The 26,870-nt window shown below is 34.7% G+C and overlaps 1 protein-coding gene across 5 annotated transcripts in view; it reads left to right on the top strand.

Annotated features, from left to right (window-relative positions):
• RICTOR (RPTOR independent companion of MTOR complex 2) overlaps window positions 1-26,870 on the top strand; it is a 127,102-nt gene that overhangs the window by 42,119 nt on the left and 58,113 nt on the right. For all 5 annotated transcript variants that reach the window (XM_012460037.2, XM_012460036.2, XM_012460038.3 and 2 more), the window contains 3 exons: window positions 5,278-5,375; window positions 22,426-22,490; window positions 23,372-23,503. In XM_012460037.2, coding sequence (XP_012315460.1) covers window positions 5,278-5,375; window positions 22,426-22,490; window positions 23,372-23,503 — 295 coding nt within the window. The remainder of the gene's footprint in view (window positions 1-5,277; window positions 5,376-22,425; window positions 22,491-23,371; window positions 23,504-26,870) is intronic.

Raw genomic sequence — 26,870 nt, 5'->3', positions numbered from 1 at the left:
GACTCAAGCAGTCCTCCCACCTCAGCCTCCCGAGTAGATAGGACTACAGGTGTGAGCCACTGTGTCTGGTTGTTTTTACCCTTTTTCTCATACAGCCATGGTTTTCTAAACTTTAAGACTTCTGAGAATATCATCTTAGATTATCTCATTTCTCACTTTATACTTTTCACATATTGCTGTTATCAGTAGACGGTTTTAGAGAAGGAAAGTTGGAAACACTGAGAATCATAGTAAGAAAGAGAGACAGATAAACCTCTCTTTAAATTTCTTTTTGCTATTTCTATATCGATTCATCCTATCCCTCATGTAAAAACCACATCAATCTCAGCTTGCTCACCACTCTAAATTCTGACTATTTAGCATGAAGGGTGACAGACTGCAACTCGAGAGCCATGTTTGTTTTATTGGAACAGTGCGATGGACTGAATGTTTGTGTCATTCAAAAATTCATATGTCAAAATCTTAACCCATAATGTATTGATATTAGGAGGTGGGGCCTCTGGGAGGTAATTAGATCATAAGGGTGAAACCATCACAAATGGAATTAGTGCCCTTATAAAAGAGAACCCAGGGAGCTCTCTAGCCCCATTTCCCCACCATGTGAGGAGACAGTGAGAAATTGGCAATCTGCAGCTTGAAAGAGGAACCAGGACCTGACCATGCTGTCACCCTGATCTTGGACTTGCAGCCTCTAGAACTGTGAGACCTAAGTTTTTGTTGTTTAATAAACCATTCAGTCTCCATTACTTAGTTTTATAGCATACTGAACTAATATACATAAAAAATATATTTTCTGTACTTGCTTTCTGATGTAAAACATTAGAGTTGCATAGCTGCAACAGAGACTTATGGCCTGCAAAGTCTAAAATACTGGCCCTTTACAGAAAATGTTTTCCAGTCCCTGGTCTAGCAGGTAAAGAAGAAAGCGAAGATTTCTCATCTTATTACCAGGGAAACTTTAACCTGTTATTTCAGGTTAAAAAGTTCCTCAGAGCAACATTGTACCACATGAAAGTTAGATAGTAGTTTAGTGTCTGAAATGGCCCTAATACTGTTTTAATTGATTTGAGAAGTCACATACTGTCTGGGAGGTAGAGGTTCTTGGTAATTATATAAAGGAGAAAGCTTTGGGGAGAAGGAAGGAGAAAGGCTAGTTCATTTTGGTGGGTTAAGAAAGAAAACATCTTCATTAGGCAAACATTTGACTCATTGTTAAGTTATCAACACCTGTCAATTTTTAAATTATGTGCATGCCATTTGTTGTTGTCATCAGTTTTCTTCCACTTCTGTTAGATGCGTTAGAGATGGAATTGTCTTGTTTGTTGCTATATTTCCAGTACCTAAAACAGTATCGATCATAATAGCCATTCAGTTAATATTTGTTGAATGAATACACTTAGATGAGATTTGCTTCGTAAGAAGATTGTGGTTTCTTAAAAAAGGTCTGCAATCAGTTTATAGCCAGAAAATAGTATTTTGAAATCTGCAAACCTTTGTGAGGAATGTATCTTTTCAGACTAATCATCGTAACTATTAGTCCTGTTAGATCATTAGTTAGCAGTAACTATATTGTCATTTGAGTATATCTTACTATTTGGTGCCTGACAAGCTAATGATAAATTGAAGTAATATGTTTAGATTATACATTTCCATGAGGTGAGTTTCACAATAGCTTCTATGAACCTCAAACTTTGCAAACTACCATAGGTCCTAAATTATCTAAAGGTTGTTATTTAATTTTTATGAACTTCTCAAATATATATAATTAACTCATCTTTTATTTTATTTTTATTTATTTTTTAAATTGCATTTTAGGTTTTGGGGTACATGTGAAGGACATACAAGATTGTTGCGTAGGTACACACATGGCAGTGTGATTTGCTGCCTTCCTCCCCATCACCTATATCTGGCATTTCCCCCCATGCAGTTAAATCATCTTAATGCCATTGACTTGCTTATAATTTTTCTCCTACAGTCTTTTCAAACAGATATAATTTATAACAGTGAAAAGAATTACTAAATACTAACAGTGCCTATTCATGGCCCCTTGTAATTCTTTTTAATAGATCCAGTCTCAGTGATGGATCATTCGACTTTTAAGATAACTTCCCCAAATCATTAAGTATAAAGACATATGTTAAACCGGAAATCTCGAACCCCTGAGCCTGGACTGGTACAGGTCTGTGGCCTGGTAGGGACTGGGCTGCACAGCAGGCGGTGAACAGTGGGGAGTGAGCATTACTGCTGGAGCTCCACCTCCTGTCAGATCAGCAGCAGCATTAGATTATTAATAGGAGCACAAATCCTATTGTGAACTGCACATGTGAGAGATCTAGGTTGCACCTTCCTTATGAGAATCTAATGCCTGATTTGAGGTGAAACAGTTTCATCCCAAAACCGTCCCCACCCCTGCCCCATGGAAAAATTGTCTTCCACAGAAGCTGTCCCTGTTGTCCAAAAGGTTGGGGACTGCCACAGTAAATCACTTAAGATTGAATTTTATTCACATTAAAAATATTTCATCTCATGAAAATCAAATGATTGATCTCAGCATGTAGCAACTTCAAAGCAATTGGAAATAGCTAAGTAGTGTACTTAGTGCTTTGACACCACATTTGTTGTCATAGACAACACCCAGTATAGCAGAATGGAGTAAGGTAGGCAGACAGAAGCTAAATGTAAAACAGGACAATGCAGTTTCATTTGATGAGGAAAACATTAATTGAAAACAAACAGTTCCTTGGGTTTGTGGTAACAGATAAAAGTCTCAAGGGAAGTCATAATGGCTCTTAAAATATCAAAAACATGGTAATGTATTTTTTAAATTGTGCTTTTGTTTTTATTAAAACCAATAGGATGATGAAGATTTTAATAGAATAGCTTATAGCTATCTGAGGAAATGGACACTTTGTTCCAGAGGTGGCAAACTACTGCCTACGAGGCCATATCTGGCCCATGGCTTGTTTGTGTAAAGCAAGTATATTTTTAAAGCATTTTCTTCTTTCATTACTTTAAAGATATTGCTTGACGACTGTCTTCTGTTTTGTCCTGTTTTGGGCAAGATATCTTTTTTTTTTTTTGCTTTTCTCTATGTAACTTCTTAATCTGGCTACTTTAAAGATTTTCTCTATCAGTGGTTTTGAGAAATTTGATTATAATCTGCCTAGGTCTAGTTTTCCTGGCTTGTTTTTGTAGAGCAACTGTATTTTTAAAGCATTTTTTTCTTTCATTTCTTTAAAGGTGTTGCTTTATTGTTTTCTGTTTTGGACACGAAATCGCCATTATTTTTTTTTTTTATTTTTTTTTTTGCTTTTCTCTGTAACTTAAAAAAAAAAATCTACTTTTTAAGATTTTCTCTCTATCAGTGGTTTTGGGCAATTTGATTATAATCTGCCTAGGTCTAGTTTTCTTATGCTTCTTGTGATTGGGGCTTGTTGAGCATTTTATTGGTTTATTGTTTTCATCAAATTGGAAAGTTTTCATCCATCCTTTTTTTTTTTTTTTTTTTTTTTTTTTGGCAAAGACAACTTAATTAGGTGCTTTTTCTCTCTTATAAGGAGGATTTGGGTCCTTTCAGGTGAAGCTCCAAATTACTAGACAATACACTGTTTTCTTCAGTTGCAGCAAGTTTATCCCAAAGTGGGTGCTCAGGAAAGCATCTTGAGGGTGATTGGGTTTCAGGCCATTCATGGTTAAGTTTGTCTGATGATTTTGTTAGTTGAAGATGTTCTTGTGTCGCTTCTTAGAAGCAGTTGTGTGTCTCCCTTCAAATAGTCCACCACCTGACTGCATGCCACAGCTACCAGGTAATAGTGAATGGTCAGAAGGTGCTGCTCTGGGGCAGCTGGGCCTTTAAAAGATGCAACACAGGACAATGAACGGCAGCAACTTCCAATTCCCTCTGTGGGTCTGACGCAAGGGCATTTTGATGGCCTTCTAGTTGCACAGGATAGAGCAGTACAACAGCAGAAACACCACTGGCAGCAACTGGCAGGGGATGAGAACCATGTTTGCAAGAGGCTGGGCAGGCTGGGTGGCCTTCATTCATCATTTCTTCAAGTAATTGCTCTGTTCCTCAATTCTTTCTTTTATTTGGGGTTTCCAGTTAAACATATATTAAGCAGCTTAAAGTTCACAGCTCACTGATGGGGTTACATCCCAATAAATCCATTGTAAGTTGAAAATATCTTAAGTCAAAAATGCATTTGCTATACCTAACCTACCAAACATCTTAGTTTAGCCTAGCCTACCTTAAACATACTGAGAACACTTAGATTAGCCTACAGTGGGGCAAAACTATCTAACACAAAGCCTATAATATAATAAAATGTTGAGTATTTCATGTACTATATTGAGTACTACACTGAAAAACGTGATTTTATGGGTTTTTGACGTATAGTTTCTACTGAATGTGTATTGCTTTTGCACCATGTAAAATTGAAAAATTAAGCCTAACCATTGTAAGTCCTGGACCATATGTATATTTTATCTAATTTTTTGGTTTACTGAAACAGGGACAGTATATTTGATCCCTTTTACTACATTGTAGCCATGCTATCAAGCAGCTATCAAATGAAAGTTGTGATGTTGAGATTTTTCTTTATCTGTTTTATACTGCTGTAACAGATTCTGAGACTGGGCAATTTATAAAATACAGAGATTTATTTCTCACAATTCTGGAGGCAGGGAAGTCTGAGGTCAAGGGACCTTCATCTAATAAATGCCTTCTTGCCTTGTCATCCCATGCTAGAAGGTCAAGAGAGCACTGGAGGTGGGGTGAGGGGAGAGATGTTTGTGAGAGCATGATCACAAGCAAGGTTGGGAGGGTGCATGCAAGAGGGAGCCAAAAGCTTTTATAACAAACCCACTCGTGATAATCAACCCACTCCCTGCTTAAGAATCCATTCTTGGGGGCAGAGCCTTCATAACCTAATCACCTCTTAAAGGTCCCACCTCTCAACACTTTTGCATTAGCGGTTAAGTTTCTAACACAACTTTGGGGGAACACATTCAAATAATAGCAAGATATAAGATTTTGTGGTTGAGTAATTCCAGGCAATGATACAGAGGTAGACCATAGGTATAGGGAGTAGAGATGTGAAGGTAATTGGTTGAGTCCCATAGACTTCGAAGTCACTTAAATTAATAGATTTAGGGTGGAGGGTAACACTTGAAACCAAGAGCCAAAGTTGTGAAGTTTTAATACTGTATGTTTTATGTGTTTAATCAGGAAAATACGCATAAACTTATGTTAAATTGTGTTGTCTTTCCTTCTAGAACCTTCTGACAACTTAAGAGAGATTCTCCAAAATGTGGCCAAATTGCAAGGAGTATCAAATATGAGAAAGCTAGGCCATCTGAATAACTTTACTAAGGTAAGTAACTTGAATTTTTATTATTATCTAAAATTCTTTGTTTCTTACTACATTTACTAGATGTTTCTCGACTGTCATTAAATGTAAATTCTTGTGTATTCACACAGTATTAATGCTTTTCTTTCCTGCTTCTCATTGATTTTGTCCTGTGTATCTTAAACTTCTATTTGTGTTATAGAAGAATTATATATTTGTTATAGAAAATTTGGTAGGTTCAGAAAAGAATAAAATAACTGAGAAACTTTTAATTCAACCTTTTATTCATATAAGGATGTATTTTGCCTTCTCATTTTACTTGATAATACATGGTACAGGCATATATTGGAGATATTGTGGGTTTGATTCTAAACCACTGCAATAAAGTGAATGTTGCAATAAAGCAAGTCACTAATTTTTTGGTGTTCCAGTGAATATAAAAGTTATGTTTATACTGTAGTGTAGTCCTTAAGTGTGCAATAGCATTATGTTCAAAAAATGCGTGTACCTTAATTTAAAAATATCAATTAAAAATACAGTCATTTGAGCCTTCAGCAAATTGTGTGTTTTTTTTGTTGTTGTTGGCTGAGGAACTTGCCTCAATGTCGATGGCTGCTGCCTTATCAGATTAGTGGTTGCTGAAGGTTGCGGTGACTGTAGCAACTTCTTAAAATAAGACAGCAATGAAGTTTGCTGCATTGACTCTTCCTGTCATGAAAGATTTCTCTGTAGCATGCAATGCTGTTTGATAGCTTTTTAACCACAGTAGAACTTCTTTCAAAATTGAAGTCAGTCCTCTCAAACCCTGCCGTTGCTGTATCAACTAATTTTCTGCAATATTCTGAATTATTTGTTGCCATTTCAACAGTGTTCACAGCATCTTCACCAGGAAGAGATTTCATTTCATGAAACTCTTTTTTTTGCGCATCCATAAGAGGGAACTCTATATCCATTAAAGCTTTTTCATGAGATTGCAGCAATTCAGTTGCATCTTCAGGCTCCACTTCTAATTCTAGTTCTCTTGCTATTTCTTCCACATCTGCAGTCACTCCCTCCACTGAAATCTTGAATGTCTCAAAGTCATCCATGAGTATTGGAATCAACTTCTTCCAAATTCCTGTTAGTGTTGAGATTTTGATTTCCTCCCATGAATCAGGAATGTTCTTAATGGCATCTGGTGGTGAATCCTTTCCAGAAGGTTTTCAATTTACTTTGCCCAAATTCATTAGAGGAATTACTATCTATGGCAGCTGTAGTGTTACAAAATGTATTTCATTAAAATAAGACTTAAAAATCAAAATTATTCCCCAGTTCCCTATTCATGGGCTGCAGAATGGAGTTGTGTTAGCAAGCATGAAAACAACATTAATCTCCTTGTAACTATCAGAGCTCTTGGGTGACTAGGTACATTGTCAGTGAGCAGTGATATTTTGAAAGAAAATTTTTTTTCCTGAGCAATAGTAAATACTGTTTTTTTCAACAGTAGGTTTAAAATGTTTAGTAAACCATACTGTGAACAGATATGCTGTCATCCAGGCTTTATTCCATTTATAAAGCACAGACAAAGCAGCTTTAGCATACTTCTTAAGATCTCTAGGATTTTCAGAATAGGTAATGATCATTGGGTTCAATCTAAAGTCACCAGCTGCATTAGCCCCAGACATGAGTCAGCCTGTCTTTTGAAGCTTTGAAGCCAGACATTGACTTCTCCTCTCTAGCTATGAAAGTTCTAGATGGCATCTTCTCCCAGTTGAAGATTGTTTCATCTGCATTGAAAATCTGTTGTTTGGTGTAGCTACTTTGGTCAGTGATCTTAGCTAGATCTCCTGGATAACTTGCTGCAGCTTCTTCATCAGCACCTACTGCTTTACATTGCCATTTTATGTTATGAAGATGGGTTCTTTCCTTTAAGCTCATGAACCATTCACACTTTTCTTCTGCAGCTTCCTCACCTCTCTCAGCCTTCATAACATTTAAGAGAGTTAGGGCCTTGCTTGCTCTGGGTTAGGCTTTAGTTTAAAGGAATGTTGGTAGCTAGTTTTATCTTCTATCTAGACCACTAAAACTTTCTGTCAGCAGTAAAGCTGTTTTGCTTTCATATTATTTATGTGTTATTGGATTAGTACTTTTAATTTTCTTTAAGAACTTTTCCTTTGCATTCACAACTTAGCTACCTGTTTGTCACAAGAGGCCTCTCTGGACTTTCAACATGCCTTCTTCACTAAACTCAGTCCCTAACTTGTCATTTAAAGTGAGAGTTGGTTGACTCTCCCTTTCACTTGAACACTTAGGGGCCATTCTAGGGTTATTAATTAGCCCAATTTTACTAAGTATTGTGTCTCAGGAAATAGGGAGGCCAAACGAGATAGGTAGAGACAGGAACGGCCAGTTGGTGGAGCAGTTTAAGTTCAGCATCCTACATGGGTGCAGTTCATGGTGCCCCAAAACAAGGATAATAGTAACATTGAGGATCACTGATCACGGATCACCCTTACAGATAATAATAATAATGAAAACATTTTTAGTATTGTAAGAATTGCCAAAATGTGACAGACATGCGCAAAGTTGAGCACATGCTTTTGGAAAAATGGCATCAATTAACCTGCTTGATGCAGGTTTACCACAAATCTTCAATGTGTAAAATAAAGTATGCTTGTTAAGTATATATAAGTACATATGTGTGCCATACTTCATAAATACAGCCATAAACCCCAAAGAACTGTATTAGAACGTCCTCTTTTCCTGATGTTGTATACTCATTATTTGGATCTAAATTAGATCCCAAATTAAACTGTGGGGACCCTGGTCCCAAATAAACATTGACTTGATCTCTCATACCAGCCCAGAATTCTTGAGATTGATGAATAGATTGGTATGTTTCTCAGCCTTGTAATGCTGGACAGACAATTCATGCAAACTAAAATGCTGCTATTTTAGGTGATACCCTAAAATAGAAAACAGAATAGGTCTTTCGAATAACATTCCCTCCACCTTTTAGTATATTAATTATAAATTGTTTTTAATGAAAGAATTATTTTATGTTTTAACCTGTTGATACTCAAAATATGACCCACAGTTCATTGGTATTGGTATTGCCTTGAAACTTGTTTGAAAGTGTAGTATTTTAGCCCCATCCCAGACCTACTAAATCAGGATCTACAGTTCAGTAAAGATTCTCAGGTAAATGTATGTTTACATTCAAGTTTGAGCAGCATTGTTTTAATACTTCCAAATATGCTTTATTAAGTAGTTGGACTGTGGCTTGGATTTGATTTTTTATTTCATAGAAATAGAAGGGGATGAGAATGTAGTCACTATGTAATAAAATTGTTTTTTTCATGTAGTATTGTGCAATAAATATAGGTTGAGGTTTTTTCTATAGCTACGGAAGCAAGTACATAGGTGTTTTTCCTTAGTGAAGTTTTAAAATATTCTGGCTTTTTTTTTAATATATAAGAGATGAGAAAATGATTTTATATGAGGATGAGAAAGTTATTTTTTTAAAAAACAGCTCTTAAACACATTAAATAAATACTGGAGAATGGACTCTCAAAAATATATTCATGTATTTTGTATGTGTGTGTGAACATAATGAAAATCTTCAAAACGTCTTTCTTCAACATAGTAGTGAGATAATGTCAAATCTTTAAGACACTGACATTGTTCCAGGGTTGCAAAATGCATCTTCTAGTTTCATTGCCTTTTATTAAATTTTATAGTTTTATTTCACAAATCTTCACTCAATTCAAATTAGCCTCACTTGCTTGGTTTTAACTTTTAAAAACAATTAGAAGTCTGTGTCCTGTTTGCAATTATGGTTACTGTTATAACCAGGTTTGGACACCTAGATACACAGTTCCACAACTCTTGCCAACTAGGATTCTGAAATTTGGGGATGGAGGAGGTAAGAATGGCAGTAATTTCCAGCATGGGTCCTACAGCAATCTTAAAAATCTAGAATAGTGTTGCCTAATAGAAATATAATGTGAGCCACTTAGGTAATTTTAAATTTTCTAGTAGCCATACTAAAAAAGTAAAAAGAAACATGACATTAACTTTAGTATTTTTATTAAGCCAGTATATCTAAAACATTATCATTTGATGTAATTAGTATAAAACATTATTAAATGTTATTTAACTATTTTTCATACTAAAGTTTTGAAAGCAAGTTTATAGTTTATACTTCAACAAATTTTAATTAAAACTAGTCACACTTCTAGTGCTCATAGCCACTTGAGACTAATAGCTACTAACGACATTGGACAGTGAAGAGACACAGCTTTTTGGAACAGGAGTGGCTTCAAAACCTTCATTTCTAGGAATCTGTTGAACACCTCTTATTCTCGCTTCTCATTTGTTATTTATTTCTGTCTGGGTCCCAGGTTCTCTTACATTAGGATTAGTTTCCCTTTTTTTTTCTTTTTTCTTCTCTCCTGAATTTCCTTGTTTTCTGTCTAAATTTCTCCCACAGTATTTCACTAAGTTATTCACTCTCCCTGCTCTCTCTTTCTTGATTTGTGCTTCCTCACTCTCTACTGACATTTCTGCTGCTTCTCATCCCTTCTCTACCTCTTCCTTCCCCTTTATCTTCTCTTTCTTCACCCTTTCTTGTCCCCTTTCTCTTCTTCCTCCTTTTCTCAGTTGTACCACTGTAGAGTATGCAGTGATGTATCTCTATAATGAAGGCTCTAGACTTTTGTACTTTTTATAGTCTTGGTTTTTATTTTACCATGTCCTTTAAAAATTAGGCTGGGTGCGGTGGCTCACGCCTGTAATCCCAGCACTTTGGGAGGCCGAGGTGGGCAAATCACGAGGTCAAGAGATCGAGACCATCCTGGCTAACATGGTGAAACCCCGTCTCTACTAAAAGTATAAAAAATTAGCCGGGTGTGGTGGTGAGTGCCTGTAGTCCCAGCTACTCAGGAGGCTGAGGCAGGAGAATTGCTTGAAACCAGAAAATGGAAGTTTCAGTGAGCCGGGATCGCACCACTGCACTCCAGCCTGGTGATAGAGTGAGACTCTGTCTCAAAAAAAAAAAAAAATTGATTTTCATATATCCCTCTGGCCTTGGTGCCAGCTTTGTAGCAGCCCCTTTCTTTGCTATTAATTTAAAATCCTGATAGCCAAACTTACTAGAATTTGGCTATTCTAAGAGTGAGTACACCCAGAGTCAGGATCTTAGAGGCTATCCCCATGAATAAAGTCAGTGAAGTTTGGACTTGATAAAATCTATTTTGTCTACTTAGTGATATACTGGGAAAAGCATGAGCTTTAGATCAAACAGATGGAGACTTGCAGCCCAACTGTGATTAACTAGCAGGGCAATCTTAGGCAGATTTCTTTCCTCAGAGGTAATCTTGCTGTCTTTAGAGGCAAAGTCTCAGTCTAGTGCCTAGCACATAATATATGCTCCATAACAGGTAGTGACTTTCAACCTCATATTTGGGTTTTGTGTTTTTTTTGTTCTTTTTGCTACTTCTCTAATTTTTTGGCTGACTGTAAGATGGTGAGTCTGCTTAATGGCTTGAATTGTCAATTGGTAAACTGTTACTGTAAATCAGGGTTCTTCGATGCTGGCATTACTAACAAATTGAGCTAGATGATTATTTGTTTTGAGAAGCTGCTGAGTTTATTTTAGGGTGTTCAGCACTGCTCCTGGCCTCTCCCCACTAGATGCCAGTAGCACCCTTGCCCCAAACCAGTTGTGGCAAGCAGAAATGTCTCCAGACATTGACAAATGTTCCCTGGGAGACAAAATTGCCCCCGTTAAGAACCCTTTCTGTAAATAAATGTGTGTATAGATTTTATTATAAAATTTATTTAAATATGCAGCACAAAACAAACACTGAATTTAATTGTACTATGTCTTGAATTCCATTTGTTAGAAAGCTGGGTTTATAAATACTTAGGTAACTAGTATTCCAATAAAACCTGTAAATTCATTCATTTGCTTATTGAGTAAAAGAAATTCTCAGAAATTTCTAAGAATAGCTCTATAGAATAAGAAAATAAGAAAATTATGATGCCAGGACTAGTGGAGTTAGTTGGCCACCCTCTTCTGTGTTTCCATTAGTTTATAGATATGCCTACTAAATCGTATCTTTTTTTATTATTTATTGTGCATTACTTATGTTATTAAACTGAGTTTCTCAAACACAAAAAATACGTGGTGTTTATTTTTCCACTGTCATATCCGTCTCTACTCCAAAGTGTGTCACATAATATGTGTTTAATTAATGGTATTATATTAGATTGGGAAGCTGATGCATTTTAAATATGAGCTTATGTTTTTACTGGTATTTGTTTTGTTGTTAAGTATAAGCCTGTAAGGAGTAAGTTATCTTACTAGAACAGTAATGTTAAAATATTGCATAGGGTGAACTTCAGCTTCAAAACTAAACCTCCTTTTAAGGTATACAGAGAGCGAGCTAGTGATGTGATCCTTTAACCATGTGAATGTCACACACCCATGCTTGTCTTCTGACATCATCTCACTGGATAAAGTAATGTGTATAACAGACTGCTGATGAATATAATCTTAGTATTCTATTTTTAAAACTGACAACATGCTCATAATCTAAAGACCTGCTTTTTAAAGATAAAAATATTTCAGCTCTTTTATATCTTAGAAGTTCTCTTTTCCTATGTTTAATCTCATATATTTATATTAAAAGAAGCTTTAAAGGAATCTTTATTTTCTTCTGTTTTATAAAAACTTTAAGGTATAGGCTGAGTATAAAAAATTAAAATTGTACAGAAGAATATATGGTAAAAAGTAAAATTCTTTCCTTTCATACCCTTCCCACCCACCTCCCTGTTCTGGCGGTAATACCACTCTCCAGAGGTAACCACTAGAAAGTATTTATCCTTTTCTAGTATAAGTACAAATGTGTGTGTGTGTGTGTATGTGTGTGTATTTTCTTGGGAGTTGTGAGAATTAAATGAGCTAAACAAAATGAATTGTTTACTTTATGCTCAGTTTATTTGCCATTTATTATACAGTTATACATCATTTTTTTACCATTATTACACAGGATATGTTCAAGGAATGCATTGTTAGGTAATTTCATCATTTTGTGAACATCATAGAGTGTACTTACGGTCCTTGATGGTGTAGTGTACTACACATCCAGACTGTATGGTATAGCCTATTGATCTTAGGCTATGAACTTGTACAGCATGTTACTGTACTGGATACTGTAGGCAGTTGTAACACAATGGTAAGTGTCTAAACATAGAAAGATATAGTAAAAATATAGTTTCATAATCATATGGGACCACAGTCGTATATGTGATCCATCATTGAAAAGTCATTATGCAGTTCATAACCGTAGATGTATATGCAAAAAAAATTTTTTAAATGAGAATGTGATATATATGTGTATATAAATGTATATATGTGTATATATGTATATGTGTATGTATATGTATATTGACTTGCAGTTTGCTGCTTTCCACATCCCAATATTTCATAGAATGCTTTTTATATGTATCAGTCTACTTTTTTTGTAGCTGTGAGTGGGAGTGTGTGTGTGTGTGTGTGTGTGTGTGTGTGTGTGTCTAAATTGCCATGTAAAAGACTATGCCATGGAGTTCTAATATGTGAGATAACATTTTTTAAAGTTTGTGTATTATTTCTTTTGCTTATTTAGAAGAACTATTTAACCTTTAGAGTAATACAAGTAAAATGGGAGTACCGTTTAGAACTATCTAGTTTTAACTAGTCATTACATTTTTTAAAAAATTTTCATTTTAAGAAACATAGTCAATTTTTTAATACTTGGAGATAATTTACAGTTCTGTTGTAACTTTGTCAGAATATAATTGTTCATAGCTCTTTTTGAATATTTTAGTATTTGTGTGAGAAACTCATGTAGATTTATTATAACAAATAACAGATTGATTCACTGATGATAGACATGGATTTTAATAGGCAAACCAGTGGCATTATCAAAACCTTTAACCTATCTTAAAATAAGGTTTATATGATAGTATTTGTTTTGCTTAATTAAAAATACAGAGTTTAACATGTTATACAATAATCGTGGACTTAAGATGCTGAATGTTTAGCTTGTTTATAAGTAACAAATTGAACAAACTTAATTCATCTTAGCTAAAATATAAAGAAGTTATTTGCCTACATAATTAGGAATACCAAATGTCGGATCCTGATTTCAGACAAGATAACCCAGGGGTAGAGACAGTGTCAGTTACCTGCTGCCGCTCTGTTTTTTCATTCCTATTTTCTTTCAGGTTGGCTTTGTTCTCAGATAAACATTTTCTATAGGACTAAGATACATCATCTTTAATACTTCTAGTCTTGAAAAGCAGAGAGGAACCCTCTCTTAGCATCTTTGTGTATGAACTCTGACATTATTTGGTCATGTTCAGCTAGGCATTGTGACTGATAGCCAATTAAAAAAATTGCCTAGATGGCATGGGGAGTGCGAAACTTAATAAAAAGTGTAGTGTCTAATAATTTAGCATTTTATGTGACTGTTACACTAATTCTTATATTTTGCAAAGTTTAACAATTTCCAAACATAGTCATTTATTTGCTCTTAATATATAATAACAAGCCTATGTAATAGGGTGGACAGAATTACATTTTAATGACTTCTATTAATATAGGAGATGGGATGTCACCAGTAATGGCAAAAATAGTAGTGAAGAAACTGCTACCTAATGGCTGAAAATTAATTAGCAACTTGGTTATTAGCAGAGGCATCATGAAAGATCCATGTTTTAACTCATTCTGTGTTCTTCTATTTCTTCATGTGTTTTTCGTAGTATATTAGTCCACTCTCATGCTGCTGTAAAGAACTGCCCAAGACTGGGTAATTTATAAAGGAAAGATGTTTAATTGACTCACAGTTCCACAGGGCTGGGGAGACCTAGGGAAACCTATTATCATGGTGGAAGGGGAAGCCTAGATGTCTTTCTTCACATGGTGGCAGGAGAGATAAATGAGTGCTGATTGAAGGAGGAAGGAAGCTCCTTATAAAACCACTGATAGTTCTATCAGAGGACTTTATAAGGGAGAAGGAAGCCCCTAATAAAATCAGCGATAGTGAGTTCTCTCTCAGATATTATGAGAACTCACTCACTATCACAAGAACAGCATGGTGGAAACCATCCCCGTAATTCAATTATTTTCAACTGGTTTCACCCTTGACACATGGGGATTATTGCAATTCAAAGTGAGATTTTGGTGGGGACACAGAGCCAAACCTTTTAATTCTGCGCCCCCCAATCTCATGTCTTCACATTTCAGAACACAAACGTGCCCTTTCAGTAGTCCCCCAAAGTTTTACTAACTCATTCCAGCAATAACCCTTGGAGACAAGGCAAATCCCTTCCGTCTAGTAGCTCGTAAAATCAAAATCCAGTTGATTACTTTCTAGATACAATGAGAGTGTAGGCATTGGCTAAATACACCTGTTCCAAATGGGAGAAATTGGCCAAAATGAAAGAGCTACAGGCTCCATGCAAGTCTGAAACCCAATAGGGCAGTTATTAAACCTTAAAGTTCCAAAATGATCTGCTTTGACACCATGTCTCACATCCAGGTCACTGATGCAAGAGGTGAGCTCCTATGGCCTTGGGCAGCTCCATCTCTGTGGCTTTGCAGGATACAGTGCCCTTTCTCATCGCTTTCATGGGCTGGAATTGAGTGCCTGTAGCTTTTCCAGGCACACAGTGCAAGCTGTTGATGGATCTCCCATTCTGGGGTCTGGAGGAGAGTGACTCTCTTCTCATAGCTCCACTAGGCAGTGGGGGCTGCAACTACACGTTTCTCTTCCTCAGTGTCCTAGCAGAGGTTCTCCATGAGGGCTTCACGCCTGTAGCAAACTTCTATCTGGACATCCAGATATTTTCACACACCCTTTGAAATCTGGATGGAGGTTCCCAAACCTCGGTTTTTGACTTCTGTGCACCCACAGGCCCAACACCATGCGTAAGTCACCAAGACCTGGGGCTTGCATCCTCTGAATGGCCTGAGCTCTGTGTTGGCCCCTTTTAGCCACAACTGGGATACAGGACACCAAGTCTAAGGACTGCACAAAGCAACAAGTCCCTGAGCCTGGCCCAGGAGACCATTTTTTCCTCTTAGACCTCTGGGCTTGTGATGGGAGAGGTTGCTGTGAAGATTTCTGACATGCCTTGGAGACGTTTTCCCTATTGTCTTGGCAGTTAACATTCAGCTCCTTGTTATTTAATGCAAGGTTCTATGGCCAGCTTGAATTTCTCCTCAGATAATGGGTTGTTCTTTTCTGTTTTATCATCAGGTTGCAAATTTTTCAAACTTGTGCTCTACTTCACGTGTAAACATGAGTTCCAATTCCAAATTGTGTCTTTGTAAATACATAAAACTGAATGCTTTAAAGAGCACCCAAGTCATCTCTTGAAGGCTTTGCTGCTTAGAAATTTTTCCCACTAGTTACCCTAAATCATCTCTCTCAAGTTCAAAGTTCCATAGAGCTCTAGTGCAGGGGCAAAATGCTGTCAGTCTCTTTGTTACAGCATAGCAAGAATCACCTTTATTCCAGTTTCCAACAAGTTCCTCATCTGCATCTGAGACCGTCTCAGCCTGGACTTCAGTTTCCATATCACTGTCAGCATTTTGGACAAAGCCATTCAGCAAGTCTCTAGGAAGTCCCAAACTTTCCCACATTTTCCTCTCTTCTTCTGAGCCCTCTAAACTATTCCAGCCTCTGCCTGTTGTTACCCAGTTCCGAAGTCGCTTCCACATTTCGTGTATCTTTACAGCAGTGCCCCACTCTGTGTGGTACCAGTTTACTATGTTAGTCTGTTCTTACAGCGCTATAAAGGACTGCCTGAGACTGGATAATTTATAAAGGAAAGAGGTTTGACTGACAGTTCTGCATGTTTGGGGAGGCCTCAGGAAACTCATAGTCATGGCAGAAGGGAAATCAAACATGTCCTTTTTTACATGGCAGCAGAAGAGAAACATGAGTGCCGAGCAAAGGGGGAATCCCCTTATAAAACCATCAGATCTCGTGACAACTCACTGTCAGAAGAGTTTGGGCGTGTTCAGGGTGATATGGTCATAGACAGAACTCACTATCATGTGAACGGCATGGTGGAAACCAGCCCCATGATTCAGTTATCTCCACCTGGTCCTGCCCTTGACACATGGGGCTTATTACAATTCAAGGTGAGATTTTATGTGGGGACACAGAGCCAAACATCAAATAGAGAAAGAGCTAAAGAATTTAATGTGTTCTTTAGAGTTTGGTTATTTAAAGTGGGAGATAACTAGTAAAGTAGTCATCAGAAGAAATTTGTATCAAAATCATTCTTACAATATTTTGAGATTTGTAAGTGAACTCTTAGTGATTAACAGTGAATGTATAACATTTCTTTCATAATCTAAAATTTATAATTCTGTTACTAACTTCTTATTCCCAATATATATGTGAATTTATTTACACATACAAAATTTAATTGCTGCTTGGGATAATTCTAATTCAAAAGGGATATTTTCATTTAAGACTCATTAAAGCCTTCTTCTCCAATCCTGGAAACAACCTGAAAGCATTTAACTATTATTGAAAGTATAGCCCTGACATCTATTACTATTTCTGGAAAATAGGCACTAATTAATAAATATACTATGTTTCTGCCATAATTGTTCTTTTCAGTTGTTTATGATTTTCCAGTTTCCAGCTGATTTAGCATCTTTCTCGAAAATTTTTCTTGCAATGGAAATGCATTGACATTAATAATAAGAAAATGATACTCTTACCTTTTTAAAAGTTGTACACGTTTGTTTTTTAAGATTATAATACTTTTGAATTATGTTTAACTTTTTCACTAAAACTGCTAACTCTAGAAAATGTTAAGTGGTAAGTAGTCGTATATTTTTGTGGTCTGAGGAGGTAGATGATTTGAAAATTGTGTTCTCTGAATCTGTAGTTTTCTACAAAGTTGACTGGCAAGTAGGAAAAACATAATGCAGGAAATGAGAGACAAGTACACACAGGGGAGAAACCAGCCCTTTAAAGGATAAGACTTTGTATATTTGTAGAATTTTACAACCTTTCATTTTATTAACATTCATTATTACTGTAGCAGAAGAATGGAAATACTCCCTTTTTAAGCAGTTGAGTTGATATGTTTAAATTATAGTTTAAGAAAGTAACATTTTTTCCCAGTAAAAGCACAATATTTTACATGTTGATATAAACAAATAACTCTAATTTTTCTCTATTATATATATTAGAATATTCCCAAGGTTGAAGTAGTCATAAACACTGTAAGCTGACCATATTTTTCTTTCTTATTCATGTATGGCACCACATAGTGATAATGCTAGTATTCTGAAATACCTGAGAAATCTTAATAATTATTTTAAGTAGCAAAAGTGCAGTTTTTTGTGTTTTAATTCTTTGAAATGGGCAGTTTTTTAATGATATATTTTTAGTTAGCATTTCTGGAGAAAACAATAGTTAAATTTGCTTATTTGTTTTATGTATATATAGCCAGGGTGCAGTTCTCCAGACTCTTGATGCCACATTTGAGACTGGAGAAGTGAAATAAGATGATAATACTGAGTTGTTTTTTACTTCCACTTCCTCCCCCAACCCCAACCCTGTGTAAATAATTTCAATACAAAATTATAGTATTATTTTTCACAGTGGGATCTGGACTCACACTGGTGTGCTCTGATTTCCAGCTTTACCTCTTAATTACTTCTTTGTCCTTAGGAAGTCATATTAACCTCTCTGAGCCTAGAGAGTAGTTAGAAATACTAACTACTTTCTAGGGTTGAGAAGATTAACAGTCAGTAGTCGTAACTTCCGTGTATATTAATCAATACTATATATAAAACTATTCCTAGATTGTGTGATACATGTTTAATTGTGAAAATTTATAAAATTCACAAAAACAGAGAGGAGAATAAATTATCTGTGATTCTTTTTTGTTAAAAAATTTTTGGTGTTAAAATTTTGATGTATACACTTTTTTTTAAAAGTATGTCTTTAAGAAATATATCTTACAGGAGCTTTCCCCCTACTTAGCAATAGATTATGCATATTTTTTCTTATGATTATAAATTACATTATTTTAGTGGCTTCATAAAGTTCCTCCTTTATAAACATTTTATTCCCATTTCTTTAATTTTGTTAATAACGTCAGCATCTTGTACTTGAACCTACTTTATACTAATAAAGTAATTTAAAATATAAATCTCCAAAAGTAGATCTTGATCCTAGTGCATTTTTCTAACTTATTTTATAAACTATTTTCAGTTTTCAATTCCATTACCAATATGTCTTCTTATCTGGTAAAATAATATTTAAAAACAATATTATGCCATTTTTGTGAGTTTCAAATAGAACTTTGGAATTCACATGATTTGGGTTTTAGGAATAATGAATATACGTCATATTTATTTGTCAATTATATTTCTTCAGTAAGTTCCTTGTACATTTTCTTTGCCTGTTCTTCTTTGGGGTCCTTAGAAGTCTTTCCTCAATTTGTTTCAAGCTTTTATAAGGATCTATATTAGTTTGCTAGGTGAGGATGGAATGTTATGAGCTGAATTGTGACTTGTCAAAATTCATATGTTCAAGTCCTAACCTCCACCACCTCGGAATGTGACTGTATTTGGAGATAGGAACTTTGAAAAAGATAATTAAGGGAAAATGTGGTCATACGGGTGGGCCTAATCCAATAGAATCTCTTCCTTATAAAAAGTGTAGATTAGGAGACAGACAAACACATAGGAAGACGCAGAAAATATCTATATGTAAGGCAAAGAGAGAGACTTTGGAAAAAAACAAACAAAAAAAAAACAGCTCTGCCAGTACCTTGATCTTGTACTTCTGGCCTCCAGAGTTATGTAAAAGTAAATTTCTGTTGTTTAAGCTACCTAGTCTGTGATATATGTTATGGTAGCCCTAGCAAACTACATATAGTGCCTTAACCTTTTTCTTACCATATTTGTTGCAAATATTTTTTACTAACACATTATGTCACTTTTAATTTTAGGTATATAGTTGGTTTTTAGAGGTATAGAAGTTTTCTCTTGTCTCAAAACTTAGAAAATTTTAGGTTATTGTTTTAAATATGTAAGTATCAACTCATCCTTTTAAGTTTGTAACTACTTTAACACTGTACAAGACAGTAAAAACAAAAGAAAAAAATTGTACTGTTTGAAAGTCTGAAGCCTCTTTGTCATATCAGAATTTTAAGGACTACCAGTATTATAGTATCAGCAGTGTTGCAATATTTGATAGCAGCTATTCTGATCCTGTCTCCTACCCTATTCTATTTGGGACTTTTATTTTATTTTATTTATTATTATTATTATTTTGCCTCTAAAGAAAAACTTGGACAGGAATTTTTTACAGATATCTTACCAATAGGTACTGAACTTCTATTGTCAGATTGTTCTTAGGGTCTGTTCTTCTCATAGATGTGATATGATGTGTTTATCACTTTGGTTGGTTTATACTGTATGGTTACAATGTTTACAACTTAATATTGAGAAAGACTCTTATTTGGAGACCTTTCTTAGTCTTCAGTGTTAAATAAATGATTTACCTTCTCCTTAATCCATTTCAGTTAGCCCCAATAAATCAATTAAGGACATTGTACCTAACTTTTAGGTAAAAGTTAATTCTCCAAAGTCATACCTAAACTGGCACATATTTATCCAGGTGGCATCCATATATACCAGTATTACACCACCACACTCAATGAAAACTAGGAAAACCTGTCTGAAGGCAGCAGCGAGCTTCGCGGGCAACAATAAGTGCAGGCGCCAACCTTTCAGAAAAGGGAGAATCTTGTACAAGTAAACTGTTTCAACAACTTTGTCCCAGGGACACTTGCTGATATTAAATGCGGGCAGGAAACAGGATTCAAGTGTTAGGCCCAGGAATACTGTTGCTTAAAGACCAAAGAACAGCACAGAGGTTTTGGTGGAGTCCTGGGTGCATCAAGCATGAGGAGATTCCCTTAGTTCAGTTGTTTAATCCTGTGGGTACCTGGGGTGATAAAACCTTAGTGAAAAATTTTTGAAAATAAAGGAAAGAGCTTGCAAGACAAAATAAATTTTTCATTCTCGTTGGACTAGGTTTCTTAACCTAGGCTTTCAGTTGAAACTTCAGGTGGCAAGGAAAAAGCAGAGGTAGACCTGGTCTTCCTGGGGCAGCCACCTAACCTGGACTCAGCACCATCTAGTGGCCTAACAGAAAGAAGGCTGAACCTTCTGTGGAGACAGATAACGCCATCAAATCTTCGCAAGTTTTTATATACAATCAAAGATTAAGGCGCCACCAAAGGACAGGATTACATGACTAGAACAAAAGGGAAAATAGCTAATAACAAATCCAGAGATGATCCACATCGTTCAGGTTTATTAGATGAAATCTACTTTCAATAACAATCATGTCGTGAACATAGAGGATATATGGAGAAAACTGATGTGAAATGAATTTCATTAGCACATTTGAGTGGCTAAAAAGATTAAGTGGAAATTCAAGAAGAGAATAATACAGTATCTAAATTTAAAAACTCATTAGATACATGTAATAGAAGATTAGACACAACAGAAGACAGGTTAATAGAAAACATTCAACTGAAGCATTGAGATAAAATGGAAAAAAACCCAAAAGCAGATTTACAGATTTCTGATACACATGAAAAATCTGGCATATATTTAATTGAATTACCAGAGGAGAGTTTAGAGCTAATTGGAGAGAAGTAGTTTTGAAATGTATTGTATATAATTTTTCAAAATTGCAAGAATAGATAAACCCAGAGATTTAAGTTGTTTTGTTTACCCTAAACAGGATAGCTACAAAGGAAACTACACCTAGATACATTGTAATGAGATTGCTGGAAACCAAAGATAAAGAAAGATATCTTAAAGTGTGTCTGGAGAGGCTAGGTGCAATGGCTGTCATGCCTGTAATCCCAGCACTTTGGGAGGCTGAGGTGGGCAGATCACCTAAGGTCAGGAGTTTGAGACCAGCCTGGCCCACATGGTGAGACTCCATCTGTACTAAAAATACAAAAAATTAGCTGGGAATGGTGGTGGGCACCTGTAATCCCTGCGACTCGGGAGGCTGAGGCAGGAGAATCACTTGAACCCGGGAGGCGGAGGTTGCAGTGAGCTGAGATCACACCACTGCACTCCAGCTTGGGCAACAGAGCAAGACTCTGTCTCCAAAAAAAAAGAGAAAAAGAGTCTGAGAAGTGACATGACTTTCAAAAGAGTCAACAATAACAGTGATGGCAGACCTTACCACTGAAACAATGGAAGCCATCTTGAAACCATTGGAGGAAAATAGCAGCTAACGTAAACTTCTAAATATCCAGCAAAATATTCTTAAACATGAAAGTAAAAATAAAAATTAAAAACAATCATTTCCAGAGAAATAAAACCAAGAAAATCATTATTAGCAACCTGGTCTAAAATTAAAACACCACAAAACAAGTCAACAGCAACAACAGAGTTCTTCAGGTAGAAGGAAGAATATCCCATTAAGGAACCATCAGAATGACAAATAATGACAAGGGTAAATATGTGAATAAATATAAATTGATATTGATTAAATACGGTAAAAAAATAACAATATGGTATAGCTCTTAATAGATAGGATAAATAATTGTCAAGTGAAATGTGAGGGGAGAAAGTGAAATTTAGCATTATTGAGGACATGGTGAAGTGATACCTTTTGTTAGATTGTAATAAGTTAGCAATGCATGTTGTAATCTTAATAGTAGTCATTAAAAGAACCATTTTTAAAACAGTAAATTTTTGAGGAAGAAAATGGAATAATAGAAAACAAGCAGTTTTAAAAAAGGCAGGAAAGATAAAAGATTAAAGAAACTTAAAAACTGGCAGGTCAAATGAGATGATGATATAATGATGATATAAATAAGACGATGTAAATAAAGCTGCCTATTTGAACAGTAGAATCATTTTTAAAAATATTATTAAATAAAAATATCTTATTTTCCAGCATAAATATGTAATTTATATAAATATATAAAAACAAGACATAAATACACATTTGTTTTGTTTTTCTGACAGCTTCTTTGTGATATTGGCCACAGTGAAGAAAAACTGGGTTTTAACTATGAGGATATCATAATTTGGTAAGTGTATTTTATTCCCCTCTCCCATCCCTTCCAGATTTTGGTAATTTTAATTTTAGTAATTTTAAACTACAAATAGGATAATACAGCACCTCATATTTGGTTTTGTAGAAATGGTTGCTTGAACATTAGAAAAATTTAAGAACTGTAGTAGTTTTGTTTTTGTGAGTCTTTGTGATATTTTCTAATTACTAAATATGAAGAACCAAAGTGAATTTTCAAAAATACCTGGACTTCTATAATTTAAACTTCTAAATTAAATCTGAAATTTGCAGACTGAGTTTCTCATATTATTCTCAGGAACAAGAAGAACCTGTAACTCTTGGTCTTACCTAAGAGAAAGTTTGTGCTTACAGCAGACTTGATTTGTCCATGCACACTAATAGAGGCATGTTATATGGTTTTATAATTTCTATTAGGTGTTCTTTGGAATTCAAATTGATATAAAAGGTCTGTGCCTGCTATTGGCGTAAATTATTTTTATCATTGATTTAAACCAGTGATTCTTTGGGAGGTATGGAACCAGGTAGTCAGAGAGAGGATATTCGATTGTAGAGACACAAATCATATAGCTTGAAAAAGGCATATTTAATTTTCCATTGTTTATATAAAATAAAGTACAGAAAGTAGAAAAAACTTAGTAATATTTTCTTGATTGGTAAAAATGTACTAAGGAGGCATAAATTTTTAAAAAAGCAACACTAAATGAAATTATATGGCTTAGAGTGAATAATTTATATATATGTAGAATGCTTTTAGATAGAATTCCATCCATGACGAGAAATTTTCCATATTTTGGCTGAGGAATAATTTGGTAATATAATTTTGCATGTATTTGAAACCCATGCAGCAAAACTTCTATTTTGTTTGTTTTCATACAGTTTGCGGTTAGCTTTATTAAACGAAGCAAAAGAAGTGCGAGCAGCAGGGCTACGAGCACTTCGATATCTCATCCAAGACTCCAGTATTCTCCAGAAGGTGCTAAAATTGAAAGTGGACTATTTAATAGCTAGGTAAATTTCCTAGAGTTATTTATGTTTTTGAAATTTTGTGTTGAGTTTTTAGCATGCCTATCATAAAGTGTACAGATTTTTACTATAGTGTAAGTTTGATGAATTTTGCACCCGCACGCGCGTGTGCACACACACCCCCCCCAAGTAACAAGATTTAGAACATTTTCAACATCCCAGTAAAGCTCTGTTATACCTCTAATCAGTTGTAAACATTATTCTGACTTTTCTCATTGCAGACTAGTTTTTCCGTTCTTGAGCATTGTGTGTTGCAAGTTTACAGTACTCTTTTTTTTCTTCATTATTATCTTTGAGATTCATCCATGTTGATATACTTTTTTGTTGTTGTTTTTACTGTGTAATATTTCATTTTATGAATAGACCACAATTTATTCCATTCTGTTGAAGCTTTTCTGGGTTGTTTTCAGTGTTTGACTCTTCAGAATAAAGCGCCCTGAATATTCTTGTAGAAGGCTGTTGGTTGACATATGCACTAATTTCTCTTAGGTATATGTAGAACTAGAACTTCTGGGTCATAAGGTACATGTATGTTTAGTTTTAGTAGATATTGCTAAATACTTTGCTAAATGATTGCACTGATTTATACTTCTGTTATTTATAAGAATTTCAGTACTCCTGTATCCTCATCAACACTTGCTATTTTCAGTTTTTAGTTACATCCTTTCTGGTGTGGTTTTCATTGTGGGGTCTCACTGTGGCTTTAACTTGTGTTCCCTGATGTGTAATGATGGTAAGCACGTTTCATTTACTTGTTGAAAGTTTGCTTATCCTATCCTTTGCTCATTTGTAAATTGCATTATCTTTTTTGTTATGTAGCCATTCTTGATGTCTTCTGGATATGAGTCTTTATAGATATATGTATTAAAAATGTCTTCTTTCAGTTTGCCTTGCCTTATCTTTGAAAGCCTTGCCTTTCACTCTTTTAATGGGTCTTTGGTGAACAAACGTTCATAATTAGTGAAAACCAAAATACGTTTTGGTCTGTTTGGAAGAGATCTATGTTCTTTTAAAGGTTTTATTCCTTTACACTTGTTTAAGTCTTTGAACCATCTTATTTGATTTGATCTAATTTCATCGTTGTGTAAGGTATGAGATAGATGTCAAGTCATGATTCATTTTTATCTTTATGAATATTCAATAAAATTACCACCTTTCATTAAAAACATTTTCATTTCCTGTCTAGATTTGTGCCATCTTTGTTGTAAATCGGATAGTTAAGTAGCAGTCTATTGTTGGGTTCTCTGTCCTCTTTAGTTGTTATATTTTTCTGTCCTTGCACCAGTTTCTCACTGTTTTAAGTACTGCAGTTCTAAAATATGTCTTGATATCTGTTAATGTGAGTCTGATGTTGCTTCTTCAGGACTATCTTGATAGTCCTGCATTTTCATATAAATTTTAGAATAAGATAGTCCATATCCACATAACTTGCTGAGATTTTAGTAGGGATTGCACTGATGCTCTAGATTAATTTGGGGTGAATTTACATCTTAATATTTAATTTTCTAAACATCTATTTATTGGAAATTTTGATTTCTGTCAGCATTATTTAATAGTGTTTGTTTGTTTTTTGCGGAGGTCCTGAACATATTTCTTCAGTTTTTTCTAAGATATTTTTATGATAGTATTAATGTAATTTAAAACTTACTCTTTTCTGTTTTTGCTACTAATATTAAAAAAATTAAGGGGAGATATTGACCTCTTATTTATCAAACTTGCTAAATTTATTTTTCAATTCTGGTTGTTTGTAGATTACTTGGGATTTTCTGTGTATAAGCATTAATTACAGATAATGTCCATTTTATATCTTCTTTTCCAATCTTTATCTTTCTTTTTCTTGCCTTCCTGTGTGAGTTAGAATATTGCACCTAATAGGAATGATAATAATGGACAAGTTTGTTTTGATCTTGAACTCAGGTGGAAAGCGTTGAGTATTTCACCATTATTTATACTTTCTGTAAGCGCTTAACTAGATTTTTTTTACATTTCTAGTTTGCATTCTTGAAATAAACACCACTATTCATGATATATTGTCCTTTTTATATACAACTGAATTTCATTTGCTAATATTTTATAGATTTTTGCTCCTATGTTTATGAGAGGTATTGACTTTTATTTTTCTATTCTTCTAAAGTCTTTGTCTGGTTTTAGTATTGGGAGTATGTTTGTTTCATAAAACAACTAGGGAAATACTGGCTTGTTTTCATATTCTCTGGAAAATATATGTAAGATATGTATTTTTTTTTTGTTCCACATGATTAGAATTTGTTAATGGATCTCTCTGAGTTTTCTTTTTCAGCATGTTTTAAAATGATAGACTCAGTTTTTTGTTTCACCTATATAGTGTGTTCTGACTTTTCTTTTTCTTATTTTAGCTTTTGAAACTTTGTTACTTTCATATTTAGAATTGCTAAATCTTCATATTGGGCTTAATTCTTTTACAATTATAAAGTGACCCTCTGTGTTTCTAGTAATACTTCTTTTATGAGTATTCTTGTCATCTAATAATACATTACCACCTTTATTTTGCCTGGTGTTTGCATGGTACACCTTTCCCTTTCCTTTTACTTTCTTTTTCTTTATATGTTTAAGTGTCTTCACTGTAAATATCATACAGGTTTTTTTTTTTATATCTAGTTTGAGGAACTTTATCTTCTTATTGGAGAATTTAGACTATGTCTAATGGTTTATTATGTGCATGATTTATGGACTTTGTCTACTGTAATTATTTTTATGTATTTATGAGTTTGTCTTCTCATTACTAGCTTCCTAATACTGGAATTTGTTTGCTCTTTTGCTATTTGTATTCTGTTTGTCACATATGTTCTTTGTTCTTGTATTTCTCCTTTTTTTGTTTCTTTTGAAATAACAAGTAATTTTTTTCCTCTTTTAGTGTCTTGTCGATTAAGTCTTTTCTTCTTTTTAGTAGTTGTCTTACAGTTTGGAACATGTATCCTTGATATATTAAGTTCTGCCTGTCATCTTTTGTCTGTAAATCCCTCTATTTTGCCTTCATGTTCGAAGGCTGTTTTCACTACCACTTATTTATTTTTCAATGCTTCAATTACTGTCTTCTTTCTTTCTTTCTTTCTTTCTTTCTTTCTTTCTTTCTTTCTTTCTTTCTTTCTTTCTTTCTTTCTTTCTTTTTTCGGTTGAACAGCAAGTAGCTTCTCTTGTTGCTTCTTTGGAATATCTCTTTTTACCTCTGGCTGCTTTAAAGATTGTTTTCCTCTGTTATATATTCTGCCCTATTGACTGGGACTCCATCTGTACACATGTTGAATCTTTTCATTGTCCCACATTTCTGATGCTGTTACTGTAGTTTTCAACCTTTTGTTGTGATGAATATTTG

Source organism: Aotus nancymaae, unplaced genomic scaffold, assembly GCF_030222135.1.
Source record: "Aotus nancymaae isolate 86718 unplaced genomic scaffold, 86718_ANA_hifiasm-v0.15.2.pri h1tg000014l, whole genome shotgun sequence".
Taxonomy (NCBI): domain Eukaryota; kingdom Metazoa; phylum Chordata; class Mammalia; order Primates; family Aotidae; genus Aotus; species Aotus nancymaae.
Note: the sequence above shows the minus strand (reverse complement) of the source record. Positions and strands in the feature narration are given on the sequence as shown.